This window comes from Hippoglossus stenolepis, chromosome 15 (genome assembly GCF_022539355.2).
Source record: "Hippoglossus stenolepis isolate QCI-W04-F060 chromosome 15, HSTE1.2, whole genome shotgun sequence".
Classification (NCBI taxonomy): domain Eukaryota; kingdom Metazoa; phylum Chordata; class Actinopteri; order Pleuronectiformes; family Pleuronectidae; genus Hippoglossus; species Hippoglossus stenolepis.
Genome location: NC_061497.1, coordinates 18,791,783 through 18,808,687, shown reverse-complemented (window position 1 = coordinate 18,808,687; position 16,905 = coordinate 18,791,783). Strand labels below are relative to the sequence as shown.

The following is a 16,905-nucleotide window of genomic DNA, read 5'->3' as shown; positions in this document are numbered from 1 at the left end:
TGGAGCTCAGGGGCATAGTGCCCCCTGGCGACTCGGAGGGACGGTGGCCGAGAGAGCTCTGCGAATTGAGAGAACACGTGCACATTTTTAAAAAACACACGTGCATAGAAAAAACGTGTGCACATAAAGAAAACACATGCATTACATTATTTACATTTCATTTAGCTGACGCTTTTATCCAAAGCGACTCACAATAAGTGCATTCAACCATGAGGGTACAAACCCGGAACAACAAAAATCAAGCAAGTACAATATTCTTCAAGAAAGCCAAACTACAAAGTGCTATTAGTAAGTGCCAAATAAGTGCTACTAAATATAGTGTATTTCTATTTAATTATTTTTTTTAATCCAAGGTATAGTCGGAAATAGGAAAATTGAAAAAAGAAATAGAATAGGAAAAACGTATGCAAATAAAGAAAACACATGCAAACAGAAGAAAAAAACGTGGGAACTAATAAAACAACTTCATTGATTCAACGACACATGCGATGCAAAAATTCCCAACACATGCAAATACAGAAATGCGCAGCAAATGGTGAAAACAACAACATAAAGGTTTCCAGGGGACCCAAAAAAGTGATGAACCGGGCTGTAGTTCAATGCTTTGCTAAGCTCATGAGCTTGTATTTATTCAATTTAATGTAGTTTTTTGGTTTTAATTGTAGATTAGGAAATGCTTGTGTTGCAAGAATAGTTTTTATATTGAGGAAAAAGACAGTATGTCACAGAAAATTACAATGTCATACAAAAGCTTTGGGCAACCGTGGTATAAAAAAGTTTGTTACTGTGAATAGTGAAGTGAGTGGGATGGGAACTCATCTCCAAAAGGCATATAATTGAAAATTCTTTTCAGATTAGTGTGTTGTTTTTTTGGACAATTTAAGAGTAGAAAAAGAGAGCACTGTGCAAAATGCAGTTTGTACTGTGATGTGAGGAAGAAATAGCAGTTAACGGTTACAACGGAGGTCAAGTTGAGGTCATAAATATATATATATTTATATATATATATTCTTCGTAAATCTCTGTAAACACTGTACAAAGCACTTTAAGGAACAATGCCAGCATAACTAAGATCATTTGAAATAGATGCTTTACTCTATGGATTATTACACATTTGGCATGAAAGGGCACTTTATTATTGATATGATGATATATGTGGTGGCGTCACTTTGAGGCATAACTATGTTTATTATGTAGGCATACAGCTGTTTTAGCTTTATGTTTATTATGTAGGCATACAGCTGTTTTAGCTCTATCTTCATTATGTAGGCATACAGATGTTTTAGCTCTATGTTTATTATGTAGGCATACAGCTGTTTTAGCTTTATGTTTATTATGTAGGCATACAGCTGTTTTAGTTCTATGTTTATTATGTAGGCATACAGCTGTTTTAGCATTATGTTTATTATGTAGGCATACAGCTGTTTTAGCTTTATGTTCATTATGTAGGCATACAGATGTTTTAGCTTTATGTTTATTATGTAGGCATACAGCTGTTTTAGCTTTATGTTCATTATGTAGGCATACAGATGTTTTAGCTTTATGTTTATTATGTAGGCATACAGCTGTTTTAGCTTTATGTTCATTATGTAGGCATACAGCTGTTTTAGCTCTATGTTCATTATGTAGGCATGGAGTCGACCTGGACCAGCAGGGGGCGCCACCTCGCTGGTCGGGAGGTTACTTCACTCTCATCCCGGAATTGTCTTCACGCCGCTCGCTGTCGGCCATTTTTCTTTTTTTAACAAGCACAAGCTCCCAGAAACACCAAACACAACACAGCCCCGTCACCACTGTACACACTGACGGAGTATACCGCCACTGTGAGGCCGACGTGTAAGTTCCAACCCACCCGGGGTCGCTTGCGAAGTTTTAACGGTTGTGCTCGGCTCGCAGCGGTTAACAAACTCGCGCTAACGTGGCTAGCTGTTGTTGTCTTGACTGCTAATGCTAGGCTAACGCAGGGATGTGCTAAAGCTTCGACTAACGCCAAGAGGCCTCGGTGTGTTTCCCGTCACGGTGCGTGTGGTGTGGTCCGGTTCTTCCTGTGTTGGTGTCGTAGTTACTGTGTTCATCTCCAAAAGAACAGCGGGACAAAGAAGCAGCGCCCCGGCGAGAGGCTGCTCGCTAGCTCGCTAACTAGCATCGAAACCGTTAGCCCAGTCGGTGCGGCTAGCTCACAGCTAAAGACATCGAGCTGGATTTTCAGTATGACTCAAATGTTTTGGGGGCGAAAGTTTTGCTACTAAGTTAAAAAACATCACCTGTGTGTTTACAGCTGCGTTGTGCGAAAACGATGCGTTAGCTGTGTTAGCATCGCCGGGGTCGTGTGTGCGCAATGCGACATCTCTAGGCGTAGGTTTTTTTTCTTTCTTGAATCTTGTCTTATAAATCCAGCTCATTGTGATGCGCTGACAATAAAACAACCGTTATGTGAAAACACTCGTCGGGTCAAAGATGGCTTACACACCCAGTAATGTTATGTATTAAGTGGATGGTGTGTTTATTGTCAATACTAGTAAATATAGAAATGTGTGTGTGTGTGTGTCCGACGTTGCGTTGCTTTAATTTGTCCTCTGTGCACGTGTTTACCTTAAGAATACATTACATCATACATTACAATACATTTGATTACATAGCTGGTTAATATTGTAAAGCATATGTATTAGGATTACACATGTCACACACACACACACACAGGCATAGTTGACCTCGTCCTAACCGTCAAAACTCATGCTTTGCAGTCAGAGATAAATCAAACCCACGTCAATTTATTTTCAATTCTCCAGGAGAACTTGAAATTATAGGAGCGACACTAAATATGTGAGAACGCACGTGAAGTAAAGAAATATATAAGTAGCATTTTTCCATTTGGTCGAATGGTGCAGCCTCGGTCTTGTTTATTTCACACAACGCTATCATGTAAATACTAACAAAGAGGTTGAACAACTTGTTAAAGTTCAGGAAAATTACTGTTACTTAACTGGAAATTTAAAACAAACAGGGTGATAAGGAGGGAAAATGAAGTACAGCATAATGCGAGAGAAGTTATTGCATGTGTTTGGTGTAGTTGAACAAAGCAATGCCAGGATTCTGTTGAGAGAGTTTGACATCCGTATTTTGAATTTCTTCTCAGGAGCAGCAGTCATGTCCGACTTCATTGAGAGCGAGGCCGAGGAGTCGGAGGAGGAGTTCGCGGAGAAAGACCTAAAGCCCAAAAAAACCCAGAGGTTTCTGGAAGAAGATGGTATGATTTGAAGCTTTTAACTTGGGGTTTGTGTTTTGGAGATGGGGTTGTATGATAGTTGGCCAACTTATCTGTCATCTCTCAACAGATGAAGAGGAAGAAGAAAACACAGAGGACCAAGATGAGCGGGGAAATTTGCGTGGACTCATTGATGATGGAGACGAGGAGGGGGAGGAGGGGGAAGAAGCTGGAAAAAGTGGGAGTGGAGCGGGGAGCGACTCGGAGGAGGAAGTCAGACATCGACGAAAAAAGAGAAGTAAGTTCATCAGGTGTTTCTAAAGGGTCAGTGTATGATTTAGTGGCGTCGAGCAGTGAGGTTACAGATGGCAAGCAACTGAATACATTTTCCTTCATCCCTCACTTTTCCATGTGTGGAAATGAGGGGCTTCTTGTGACTGCACTCAAAACACTCTCATGCACAACCAAGCCTGAGTGACCGTGTTAAGTTGAGGTCTGTCTGCCTGCTGAGAACTGCACACACAACAGAAACTATCGGTTTTATAGCGACTTCTCTCAGACGGCTGAGGGTGGTTTTTCTGAAATTTTTGATGGCCCTTTAATGTGGTGAACATTCTCATGGTGTGGCCTATGGCCAGTATGACTATGATAGACAAATAAATCTGTGTGTAAGAGAGAGAGAGCGACAGCGGGACAAAAAAACGCTGCACACTGCTCTACAATGAAGCAGCAGTGCAAAACACTCCATTAGAGATCTTGAATGTTATGAGAAGTGTAAAAAATCAATTCATAATGAATGTGTAGCACTATTGTGGGAAGCCACTGTCTAGATAATCTATAGGAAATACTGAAGCTGGTGACAGACAAACCTTATTCTGAGCTGATTATGGATCAGGTCCTCATTTTGTACCTTGGTCTGGAAAAAGTAATAAACGTACCTCATAGTGTTTTTTTGTTTTTTTTTCAAGGTATCGGAGTCAACTGATTATTAGGCTGCCAGTTCATGACTTATTGCCATTCTGTAATACTGCAATTACATATCATTCTAGGTTTTGTTCTGGACTGTGTTGAACAGTAGTTAAAACAAATGTCTTGCATCTGTTGAGCAGATAAAACAACAGCTGCTGCCTGTAGTGTTTTGTTCCCCTTCTTTAAGCTCCATATGTTGTGGAGCCAGATGCACTCATGTGTATCTTATATTAACTTAGGCCGGTGGTGCTGGATGTTAGATCTCTGCTGGTGTGGTGAATAATCCTCGTCATATTGGATAATGATTTCCTGCAGCATATATACACAGCCTGAATATTTGGATTCTAGTTGAAAGTTGTGGAAAAAACATGATTTATTTCTAATTATTGTCCATCCCCATGCTTAAGTAATCTCATGTGTCAAGAACAGAAGCACTGTTTTTATAGTGGTAATAACATGACTTGAAGTTGTTTCCTCTGACTAAGTCTTTTCCTCTTTGCAGATTATGATGACTACCTGGATGATGACGATCTTGACCTAATTGAGGAAAACCTGGGTGTTAAAGTGAAAAGAAGGGTGAGAATCATTTCTCATTGCTATTGTATATGTGTAATTACAATTTCAACTGTGTAGCTACATTTCTACCTTGCATTATCATGTCATAGTTGTACAATTAATAAATGCTGTCCTTGTTTTGTGTTACAGAAGAAGAAATATGACCGTGTAAAAACACTGGAAGATGATGATGATGATGAGAAAGACCTAATTGCAGATGAGATCTTTCATGGGGATGCAGATGGTGATCTGGAGGAAGGAGAAGCTGTGGACGAGCCTCTCCAACATGCAGATGACGATGAAGAGGGAGAGGACGAGGAGTCAGGTAGGCCAGAAGGATTTTTTAGATCTGTGTTTAATTATCTACAAAGGTTGGAAATAAAACTGAAGTCATTTCAACTCACACTTGATCTCGAAATGATGTGGTATAAAATGGATTTTCATTTAATAAAATGTGCTTTTCTTTCACAGATATAGACGATTTTATCGTAGATGATGATGGACAGCCCATCACTAAAAAGAGGGGGAAGAAGTTCTCAGGATACACAGATGCGTGAGTGTTGTAGTTTAAACAGTAATTCTACTGGTGCATGTATCATTGTTTTGTTACACAATGACTTATGTAGTATGACTTGAGTGTCACCTCAATATTTAAATTCAAAATATTGATATACATCAGTTAACAATGAGATAATAAACATTAAATGATAATTGTTTTAAGATACAAATAAAGAAAATTACATAATCGCTATTAATCCTCCAACAGAGCCCTCCAGGAGGCCCAGGAGATTTTCGGTGGCGACTTTGACTTCGCCGACTTTGATGCGGACGCCTACGACCAGGGTGAGGAGGAGGAAGAGGACCAGGATGAGGAGGGCTGGGACCGGCCTAAGAAACAGACTAAGAGGAGGCAGGGGAGGAAGAGTATCTTTGAGATCTATGAGCCCAGTGAGCTGGAAAGTAGTCACATGACCGACCAGGATAATGAGATCCGCACGACAGACATGCCCGAGAGGTTCCAGGTGTGTGTGTTTGTTCATCTATACACTATTGTTAGGGGTGGGGCAACTTAATGAATGGTTATTTAATCTCTGAAATGTTGTGCTGCTGTCTTTCTGAGTGTCTTGTTGACTCTGTCATTTACCTTGTAGTTACGCTCCATCCCGGTGAAACCTGCTGAGGATGATGAGCTGGAGGAGGAAGCCGAGTGGATCTTTAGACATGGCTTCTCCACTCTTACAATATCCATGCAGGTATGACGCATACTCTCGTATAAACACAAAAACGTAGTAGATTTTATGTAGATTCATCTCCTCACAATTTTTTTTGTGTGATCCTAAACAGGAGAGCACAGATTACCTAGACAGAGGGACAACCACAAACTTCAGCAGGAAAGGTCCCAGCACTATTGCCAAGATAAAAGAGGCCCTCAACTTTATGAGGAATCAACAATTTGAGGTACAGTGAGCTCAACTTACTCATACGATGAACTTTTTCATATGTTTCCTTTGTTTGATGACAATTTTCATTATATTATCAACTACTCATCATGTCTTAAAGAAGTTATCCAAAATGTGTTGCTCTTGTAAAGACCCCATATTTGTATTTTTCTTAGGTTCCCTTCATAGCTTTTTACAGGAAAGAATATGTGGAACCAGAGTTGAACATCAATGACCTGTGGAAGGTGTGGCAGTGGGATGAAAAGGTGAAGTTCATATGGTTGTTTTCACAAGGAAATCGATTAGACTAACAAACACCATCGTTAGGAGTCAATGTGAAATAATGAATCTTCCTAGTGCTTCATCTTAGTGGAGTATGCAACCTCTGGTTTCCCGACTTAAATGTTTTCATCCTCCACCTCCTCATTAGTGGACTCAGCTGAAGACCCGGAAGCAGAACCTGACCCGTCTGTTTCAGAAGATGCAGTCCTACCAGTTTGAGCAGATCTCTGCTGATCCTGACAAACCTTTGGCCGACGGCATCCGTCCTCTGGACACTTCTGACCTGGAGAGGTATGTCTTGATAAAACTGGAGTTTGTATTTGTACTGTAATCGGATGTGAATTAATGTAAGAATTTCACATAGTGGTTGATTATTAACAATGATGCTCACCCATTCAAAACATTTAATTGTCCATAGGCTGAAAGATGTGCAGACTCTTGAAGAGCTGGGTGATGTGTACAACCACTTTCTACTCTACTATGGCCGAGACATCCCCAAGATGCAGAACTCTGCCAAAACCAGCAAGAAGAGGCTCAGGAAGATCAAGGAAGTGACAGAGGATGGTAAGTTGGGTGATGTGTAAGATGATGATGGATGGATACTTCAGATGTTTTCAGATCTTATAAATAGCTTTTTGCGTTTGCGGTGTTTGCATTATATTAAATAATTAGTGCTTCCCTCATAGGTGAAGAAGAAGAAGTGGAGGTAGAAGAAGAGGAAGAAGAACAGAAAGGACCTGACCTTAAGCTGGCATCTCGTCGAGATATGTACAGCATCTGTCAGAGTGTAGGACTTGGTGAGTCTTTTTTTACTTCGTACACAATCTCAAAGTTTTAGTATCACATTCAGATCTCAGCCTCTATAGTGTCATCTGTTGCACAGTCAATATTTTGGTAGAACCAATCCTGTCCAATGCCTGCACTTCAACATCTTTTTCTGTTTCTTCCTTACTGTAGATGGTTTGGCTAAGAAGTTTGGTTTAACTCCAGAGCAGTTTGGAGAAAATCTGAGAGACAGTTACCAGCGTCACGAGACAGAACAATTCCCTGCTGAGCCCGTAGAACTAGCCAAAGATTATGTGTGCAGTCAGTTCAGCACTCCTGAGGCAGTGCTGGAAGGAACAAGGTACATGGTGGCCATGCAGATTGCTCGGGAACCTCTAGTCAGACATGTTCTCCGACAGACATTCCAGGAGAGGGCCAAGATCAACATCAAACCTACAAAGAAGGGCAAAAAGGTAGAGATGCATTTAATAACATTGACATTGAGAAAATAAAATCACATATAACAAATCTAAGGAGGAAGTATTAATCTAACCTGTCATTGCCATTTGTTTACTCTGTGTAGGAGGTAGATGAGGCACATTTTGCCTTCTCCTTCAAGTATCTTAAGAACAAGGCCGTAAAGGAGCTGAATGGAGATCAGTTCTTGAAGATGTGCCTGGCAGAGGAAGAGGGGCTGCTTTCCATTGACATCTGTATCGACCTTATAGGGGTCAAAGGGTAAAGACAGTGACAATACTATCAACCAAAAATGGGGAAAGAACAGTTTGATGGTGTTGGTGAGCCAGGATGAGCCTCCTCAATTAAGTCAATTCATGATCATAGGCAGACAAATGATCGAGGATCATGGCAAATTACACCAAGTTAGGTTTTCTGGCAAATTACACCAAGTCAAGTTGTCTGGCATTCTTTGCCCGTAGCACATTTCCCAAGCATAGAATCTGATGTGATAAACTGTTGTGCCATTTTCATCATCTGTAGAAACCTAACTTGGATGTTGGCAGAAAATGTTTCATAAGTAGGTTATGTCCCTGGAGTTTAATTTCTTGACATTTTAAGCTGTAGCTTATGTTTTTATCCACATCCTTGTCAGTAGAGCGTGAGGCTGTTTGAGTTGTTAATGTGATAGTATTAAGTCTCTGCTTCTCTCTGTGTCTTTCTCCTCAGATTTACTGGGGACCAGACATACTTTGACGAGATCAAACAGTTCTACTACAGGGATGAGTTCAGTCACCAGGTGCAGGAGTGGAACAGGCAGCGAACTTTAGCCATAGAGAGAGCTCTCAATCAGTTCCTCTATCCTCAGATGGCCAAGGAGCTCAAGAGCAAACTGATCTCTGAGGCCAAAGAGAGCATCGTCAGGGTAATTTGTGATATGTGTCCAAACCAAATAATATCATGTTTCAGAAATCATGGGGAAAAAATGTATTTTTGATTAGTGTTTTAGCCTTAAAATTCACCCTGAACTGTCTGTGTCCTTCTCTTCTCGTAGTCCTGCTGTCGCCGACTGTATAACTGGCTTAAGGTGGCTTCTTACAGACCAGATCAGCAAGTTGAGGAAGACGACGATCTGATGGATGAGAGTCAGGGCAAAGGAATTCGGGTACTGGGTGTGGCATACGCACCAAGCAGGTATGGGCCCTACATTTCCCCCCAGATATATTAGTAGCTTGAATTGTTGGTATCAATATCAGAATAATCCCTTAAAATTTGCATGAGCAAATTTTAACTGTGTTAAGATCAGAGAATGTTTGCCCCATAAATGGCAAGATTATGTAACAGTATAGTTTCTTACACACACACTTTGCACTGACAGAGATACACCAGTTTTCTGTGCTCTGATCAACGGGGAAGGAGAGGTGGTGGACTTCCTGCGTCTGCCCTACTTCATGAAGAGGAGGAATGCTTTCAGGGAGGATGAGAGAGAGAAGAAGGTACAAGAAGAAAACCCAACTGTGCATTATTGCAGTCAACAGATGTTTTTCTTTTCATTGAGATGATCACCCTTTTGTGTGTGTCCGTCATCTTCAGGCCCACGACATTGAGACTCTCAAGAAGTTTCTGTCCAGCAAGAAGCCGCATGTTGTAGCTGTTGCTGGAGAAAGCCGGTAAGTTTACTTAAGTATGTGCTGGAAAACTACATGTGTGTATTTGGAACAACATTAATGAGTATAGAGGAGTCACAGTGTTAAGTTTACAAATATTCTGTGTGTATGCAGAGACGCCCAAATGATCATGGAGGACATCAAGAGGGCCGTCAGCGAGCTCGAACAAGAGTCCTCTCTGCCTGCTGTGGGAGTGGAACTGATTGACAATGAACTGGCCACGTTGTACATGAACAGCAAGAAGTCTGAGGTGAACTCTTGATCTAACTTGATCTAAGTTTGACACATGGTTCTCTTTACCTTTGGTCTTCTCCTGACACTCTGCATTCTGTCTGTGCAGGTCGATTTTAGGGATTACCCCCCTTTGCTGCGACAGGCTGTGTCGATAGCCAGGAAGATTCAGGATCCCCTGGTGGAGTACGCTCAGGTCTGCAGCTCGGACGAAGATATTCTCTGCCTCAAACTTCACCCGTTACAGGTGAGAGATAGAAGAAAAGACAAGGGCATGTGTAGTATATGCATTTGTTTCTGTATGTTCTTTACAGATTTCTCTTGAAGACTGATTTGATATCACTGTAATTGTATAATAAAACAAATTTCAGGGATGTTTATTGTTGAGGTTTTTTGTCCACTTCTCTTGACATTACCCAGACCAATCATGTGGTGAAAGCTTAGTTTTTCCTTCAAGATTGAGGTCTGAAAACCACTCAATAATCATTCAGCCAATTCATTAATCATAACTGCTATTAACGATAAGTGATGAACTGAAACATGATTCTGCACCTGCATTCTGCACATATTTGTGAAACGAATGACCTTTTTTCCTCAGGAACAAGTGGTGAAGGAGGATTTGCTTTCTGCTCTTTACTGTGAATTCATCAACCGTGTCAATGAAGTTGGAGTGGACGTGAATAGGGCGATCGCTCATCCTCACACTCAGAGTCTGGTCCAGTTTGTCTGTGGTTTGGGACCAAGGAAGGGCTCCCACCTCCTTAAGGTCAGCATATATTCTGCTAATATTACGTTTTTTTTGTCGTATTTCAGAGTATAGTGTTTTTATCAGCTGGACCTTGTCTTTGTGCAGATTCTGAAGCAGAACAACACTCGTCTGGAAAACAGAACCCAGCTCGTCACAATGTGTCACATGGGACCAAAGGTTTTTATCAATTGTGCTGGTTTCATCAAGATCGACACTGCGTCCCTTGGAGACAGGTTGGTACCTAGTAGGGCTCTGGTACATGCTCAGGCCATCCAGCTATTTCTCATAGTGCTAATGCAATTTTCAGACAAGGGTGTGATCAGTCATTCGTTTTTTTCTTATCTCAACCTCTCCTCACAGTACGGACTCCTACATCGAGGTTCTGGATGGGTCTCGTGTCCACCCTGAGACATACGAGTGGGCTCGTAAGATGGCTGTAGATGCCCTCGAGTATGACGAGTCAGCAGAGGACGCTAACCCAGCCGGAGCCCTGGAGGAAATCTTAGAAAATCCAGAACGTCTCAAAGATCTGGACTTGGATGCCTTCGCTGAAGAGCTGGAGAGACAGGTCTGTGTGTAGGATGTGGATTAGGCTGTGATTATTAAGTCCAGACACAACTATATGTGTCAGGAACTCGTGAAGCCAAAACAAACCGCTTTCTTGTGTTTGGTCCCTTTAGGGTTACGGCAACAAGGGAATCACTCTGTATGATATCCGTGCAGAGCTAAGCTGCAGATACAAAGACCTGAGAGTTCCCTACAGGGTACCCAACACCGAGGAGGTCTTCAACCTGCTCACCAAGGAGACGCCAGAGACCTTTTATATCGGTGAGCCCCTTTTAAATCGGTACACATTGTAACGCATCTCTTGAAATAAACAAGAGATGCGTCCTAGAAGTTTGTGCAGTAATTGCTGGTAAAGTACTAGTCAAAGTAGAATGTAACGCTGCAGGCTGGTGTGGTTAATGTTTTTTGCCTGTGGTTGATGTTTTTCCTTCTTTTTTTCCAGGTAAGCTGATCACCAGTATAGTAACTGGTATAGCTCACCGGCGGCCGCAGGGCGAAAGCTATGACCAGGCCATACGTAACGATTCTACAGGTCTGTGGCAGTGTCCCTTCTGCCAGCAGGACAACTTCCCTGAGCTCAGCGAGGTACCAGACTCTAACTCTTTTGGCAACCTGATGTTAGAAAACAGCTGAGAGTCTGACATCTAAACATCACTTTTTTTATTTTGTCTCTGCTTTAGGTGTGGAATCACTTTGACAGTGGTTCGTGTCCAGGTCAGGCCATTGGGGTGCGGTCCAGATTAGATAACGGCGTCCAGGGATTCATACCAACCAAGTTTTTGAGTGACAAAGTTGTGAAACACCCAGAGGAGAGAGTCAAGGTGAGGGGTCGTCATTTGTTGTGCTTTGCAGATGTTTTTCAATTAAATAAAAACAAAAATTCTTTTGTTAATCTCACCTGATAGATATTTGATAAAATGTTTCTTTTTTTCTCTCCTTTCTGTCCTGTTCTCCTCTATTGTAACACCTGTATAATACTTGCTTGTTCCTCCTCCCTCTCCCCCTTCAGGTGGGCATGACGGTCCACTGCCGCATCATGAAAATCGACATTGAAAAATTCAGCGTTGACCTCACATGCCGCACGTCCGATTTGATGGACAAGGCCAATGAGTGGAAGCTCCCCAAGGACAGCTACTATGACTTTGACCATGAGTCTGAGGACCAAAAACAGGAGGAGGACTTAAAAAAGAAACAACAACGAACACGTGAGTTAGAATAACAGAGTTTATAAATGTTGTACACTTTGTCTATCCAATTATACTCACGTCCACATCATTGCCCTTAATGGCTATTTGTTTACATTCTTTGTCTCTCCAGCATATATAAAGCGTGTGATTGCCCACCCCAACTTCCACAATATTAGTTTCAACCAGGCGGAGAAGATGATGGAGACCCTGGACCAGGGAGACTTGATCATCAGGCCGAGCAGCAAGGGAGAGAACCACCTCACCGTCACCTGGAAAGTAAGAAACAGATGGAGTGTCACGGTCGAGTAGAATAGATGGAAAAATACAGGGATGCAGGTTTAACAAATGACTTCATAGTGTTGTGGAGGTTGATCCAAATGACAGGAGGTCAAATATACACAGTACAATGCAACACATTGCAGTCGTTTGGATGTTGGAGTTTGTTGGACACAGCGTCTGACTCTGATGATTCGTAGGTGGCTGACGGTATCTACCAGCACGTGGACGTGAGAGAAGAAGGCAAAGAGAATGCGTTCAGCTTGGGACACACTCTCTGGATCATCAGTGAAGTAAACAGTTCTCTACTCTTTTCATGCCTGTTTTTCTGCTGCAGAATCATTCATAGTGATACATCAGCACTGTGGCTGCTGCAGCTTGGTCTTACAGAGTTTCTTGTGATCTCCACAGGAATTTGAAGATCTGGATGAAATCACTGCTCGGTACATTCAGCCAATGGCGTCATTTGCCCGGGATCTGCTCGGGCATAAGTACTTCCATGAGTGCAGTGGGGGAAGCAAGGAGGTTTGTACTGAATATTATGTAGTTTTATGAAGTTTAACTCATTATTCTTCTACAACCTGCCTGCACCTATTACTCCTCATATCTCCTTTTGTTCTCTCTCTTAAAGAAAATGGAGGAGTTGCTTGTCAAGACAAAGAGGGAAAAGCCTACTTTTATTCCTTACTTTGTTTCGGCTTGCAAAGAATTGCCCGGAAAGTTCGTCCTGGGCTATCAGCCTCGTGGAAAACCACGGTGAGCAGCAAGTGTTTCCTGTTTCCTGTATTGTTCCTATTAGTAGATAATAGTGAATACACAGGCTCAAATTTACAAGTGTTAATCTTTCTGGTTCATGTCGTACGTGTTGAACTAAATTAATCAACGCTACACAATTCTTATCGACTCTCCCAAAAAACTCTATTATGACTTTTATTTGAAATTGTTCATAGGTTTGCATACCTGTAGAACTAAATGTCAGCATGCCATTTTTCTCTAGGGTTGAGTATGTGACCATCACCCCAGATGGCTTCCGCTACCGCTCACAGATATTTGCTACAGTAAACGGACTATTCCGTTGGTTTAAGGACCATTACCAGGAGCCTGTACCAGGTATGACATCACTTTACCTATGGTTCATGGTGTATATTACAGCACTTTAATGTATTGTATGTTATCATCAAACATTTTCTCCCCTTTTTAAAAGGCATCACCCCCAGCAACAGCAGCCGAACGAGGACGCCTGCGTCCCTCAATGCCACACCGGCCAATATCAATATTGCAGGTGCGTCTCTCTCCCCCCCACACCCTTACAGACACACACTTGCACACACACACACAACTTAATATTCAGCATCTGTTGAGTTGTAGTACACATTATTAATTCCTAATGTATTCTTCCCTCCCTAGACTTGACACGAGCTGTCAACGCCCTCCCACGCAACATGACCTCTCAGATGTTCAGTGCCATCGCTGCAGTCACAGGCCAGGGCCAGAACCCCAACACCACCCCCGCACAGTGGGGCTCCAGCCAGTACGGCTACGGTGGCAGCACAGGAGGAGGAGGAGGGAGCTCCTCTGCTTATCATGTGAGTGCAGCTTTTAATGTCGACATCTGCTGTGGAAGGAAATGGTTGTTTTTGAGATGTTGGTGCCAGCAGGACTTGAGTATCATTCACTTAAGCTGTCAATAAATCATAGGTTCCTACTTAAGAGGATACAGATGCTTTAGATCTTGTGATTATAATAAATAAGATGCTTTGTAAGATGCAGTTCATATCCTACATAAAGTTTTTTCTTGAGTTTTCACTCATTCCAAATACTTCCTCCACCTCTGCTCCAGGTATTTGCCACACCTCAGCAGCCCATCGCGACGCCCTTGATGACACCCAGCTACTCGTACACCACACCGAGCCAGCAAGCACTGGGCACTCCCCAGTACCCCAGCTCCACCCCGCAGTCCTCCCACTCTCACACACACGGCCCCCCACAACTGCCACACCACAGCCACCATAGCAGTCACCATGGCCACTCGTCCGGCACACCGTCATCCTCCACCTCATCCAGAGGACGGACGCCGCAGCAGCAACAACAACAGCCGTCGCAGCAGCCGCAGCCGCCGCAGCCAAAGTACGTACAGGAGAAATATCTGATGTTGTCTCATGATGTTTACTTTTAATCATGTTTGTGTGGTTGACAGTTTTCTTATTATTCCTCTTTAGTCCCAGATATTTTTTATTTATAAACATATGGGTACAAAATTTAACAATTTGACTGTAATGTCATCCTGGTCTGCATTTTCAGTTTTGTTCAGTTTTGCATTTTCAGTGGGTGTTGCGCTAGATGGCGCTACACCCACTATCTGGGTCTTTTAAAGCTGAGCAGCAGCCTGCCATTCCATCTGTTTCACTTTCATACACTTTTTTCAACTGAAACACCTCCCTCTCTCTCCTCCTTCCCCCGCAGGCCAAGCGGAAGCAACGCCTCCGCCGTGGACTGGGGCAAGATGGCGGAGCAGTGGCTGAAGGAGAAAGAGGCAGAGGGGCGGAAGAAAACCCCGAGGATGACGCCACGGCCGTCACCCAGCCCCATGATCGAGAGCACACCCATGTCCATCGCCGGAGACGCCACACCTCTTCTGGATGAAATGGACCGATAGGACACGGAGGGGGGCGTCGCTACACCCCCCTTACCTAAGTCCATCCTTTGTACTGCGACTTCTTTTGGATAATCTTCCTCCTTTGGTCTCTCGCACGACCCATCAGCCCTTTTGTCAGGCTGACAACTAGTTGGAGCCCTCGCCCTCCAGCTGACTTGTGTCCTCTTCATGTCCTCCTGATCTTGTAGATGCAGTCGATCAGTCTATCATCCATCCTCTCTTCCGTCTGTCTGCCCATCGTATCCCAAACGTTTCACCTCCTCACCTCCAGTCAGCTGCTCTGGCTGTATAGTATTTTGTATAGTCAGAATAACACTGTATATGTCGTGCAGAAAGTCAGTACAATGACATTAAAATACACTTGAAACATCGGACAGCGGTTACATATAGGATATGGACCTAAACAGACTTTGTCAGACAAGCTGTCCTGCTGTCTTTATTTTTTTGCAACTGGTTTTAGTTTGATCCATGAATGCTTTGGAACAGAGGGGCACCGTTAGTTTCCAGAGTCCACCTTTCCTCTGGTGGAGTCTTGCAAACAGTGGCTGAAAGGAGCTTTGCCGAGCTACTTAGGGAAATTGAATTTTTGTCCGGAATGCGTCAGATCACAGAATGAATAAAGACTGTTTTTTTTCTTTTTCTGTTTGAACCTCAAAGCCCCTTCACATCTGTTAAAGCGAACACATCCGTGACTGTACAGACACGCACACACACCGAGGCTGACTTTCAAAAAGCAAAATACATTCGAGGGGATCCTTCATTTCTGCTGGTTGTTTCCACTACATGCTGTATTATGATCAGCTAATGTATTCTGTAGATAGTCTTTACTGTATTGACTCGTTTGACCTAAGAAAACTTTGTGGACACTTCTTCGTGTGCCACACTCGAGCTAACGCTGGTTGTTTTTTGATGACTTCATGTGAGAGGCGGTGCGGAGGAAGTTAGCAGCGTAACGTTATCTTAAGTAACAATATTATGGCTAATTTTACAAGTGGAAGAACCTTGCCATGTCAAGCAAGCGTCTGTGGCAGTTTGTCAGACAGGGATTTTATAAGTTTACTTAGATTTCAATCTTTTATCTTTCTTATGTTTGCAGTCGGGCGAGCATTTCATTTTTTGACATTGGGTTTACGATGTCTGGCCCCGTGAAGGGCTTGATCTCTTCACACATCGCTGCTGCAGCTGAGTACGGGACAGTATCTCTTTTTCCTGCCGAGTGTCGACAAACAAGTGTTTCCACAGCTGCAACATTAAAAAATAAAACAAAAAAGTGGATGATTTCTCTCACTTTCTCCGACTGTAGCACTGTCAGCAGAAGATATTATCAAACTGACTTCCCTGTGTTTATATTCTTATTGTATAATAGTCGAAGCTGCACGCAACAATTTCAGTAGAATGAATTTACTGTTGTTAAAAACATTTAATCTTTTTTTGTGATTGTCATGCGGCAGTTTGAGGCCACTGCATCTCTTTTGATTTTTGCTGTGCCCCAGTACAAACGAGCTGCAGCGCTGGTATTCAATGGTGAGCTTCATTCTGCGGTGTGCAAAAAACGATCATGGTCCCACAAAATGCAGAATGTTCTCAAATATCTGTTCTTTGGAGTAAAAAACACTTACTTGGTTTTACGTCTCTTGCCAGATTAAGATGTTGCATCTTTGATATCGAGGCTGTGATCGGTCATCGGCAGTGTTCGGTGAGGGAGGAGTGATGTCACCGGCACTGCTGATGACCGTTTCTACCTGTGATCCCTTTAATAAAAGTGTTCATATTAAACCCAGAGACGTGTTGGTGCTATGTGGGGAAACATGCATCTAGTCATGTGCTGTACAGGACATACTTGTGTGTTTGCATTCTTGACTTTCTCCATGGTAGAAATATGATTAGCCAGGAACAGAATGT

At 42.7% G+C, this 16,905-nt stretch overlaps 1 protein-coding gene across 1 annotated transcript; it reads left to right on the top strand.

The window, feature by feature from the left end:
* Positions 1 to 1,705: 1,705 nt before the first annotated feature.
* On the top strand, positions 1,706 to 16,783 carry supt6h (SPT6 homolog, histone chaperone and transcription elongation factor). Its single transcript, XM_035178568.2, has 37 exons — positions 1,706 to 1,836; positions 3,137 to 3,247; positions 3,336 to 3,503; positions 4,677 to 4,750; positions 4,880 to 5,054; positions 5,201 to 5,282; positions 5,496 to 5,751; positions 5,881 to 5,982; positions 6,074 to 6,187; positions 6,345 to 6,434; positions 6,599 to 6,741; positions 6,869 to 7,014; positions 7,137 to 7,247; positions 7,408 to 7,688; positions 7,799 to 7,953; positions 8,401 to 8,596; positions 8,726 to 8,865; positions 9,050 to 9,167; positions 9,265 to 9,341; positions 9,453 to 9,588; positions 9,679 to 9,816; positions 10,168 to 10,335; positions 10,423 to 10,550; positions 10,678 to 10,885; positions 10,998 to 11,145; positions 11,327 to 11,469; positions 11,565 to 11,705; positions 11,894 to 12,089; positions 12,202 to 12,347; positions 12,548 to 12,640; positions 12,759 to 12,872; positions 12,979 to 13,103; positions 13,345 to 13,457; positions 13,552 to 13,629; positions 13,755 to 13,933; positions 14,188 to 14,474; positions 14,811 to 16,783. Exons 2-37 carry the CDS (start codon positions 3,148 to 3,150, stop codon positions 15,001 to 15,003), a joined length of 5,262 nt encoding a protein of 1,753 aa, XP_035034459.1. The 5' UTR covers positions 1,706 to 1,836; positions 3,137 to 3,147; the 3' UTR covers positions 15,004 to 16,783.
* The last annotated feature ends 122 nt before the right edge of the window (positions 16,784 to 16,905 follow it).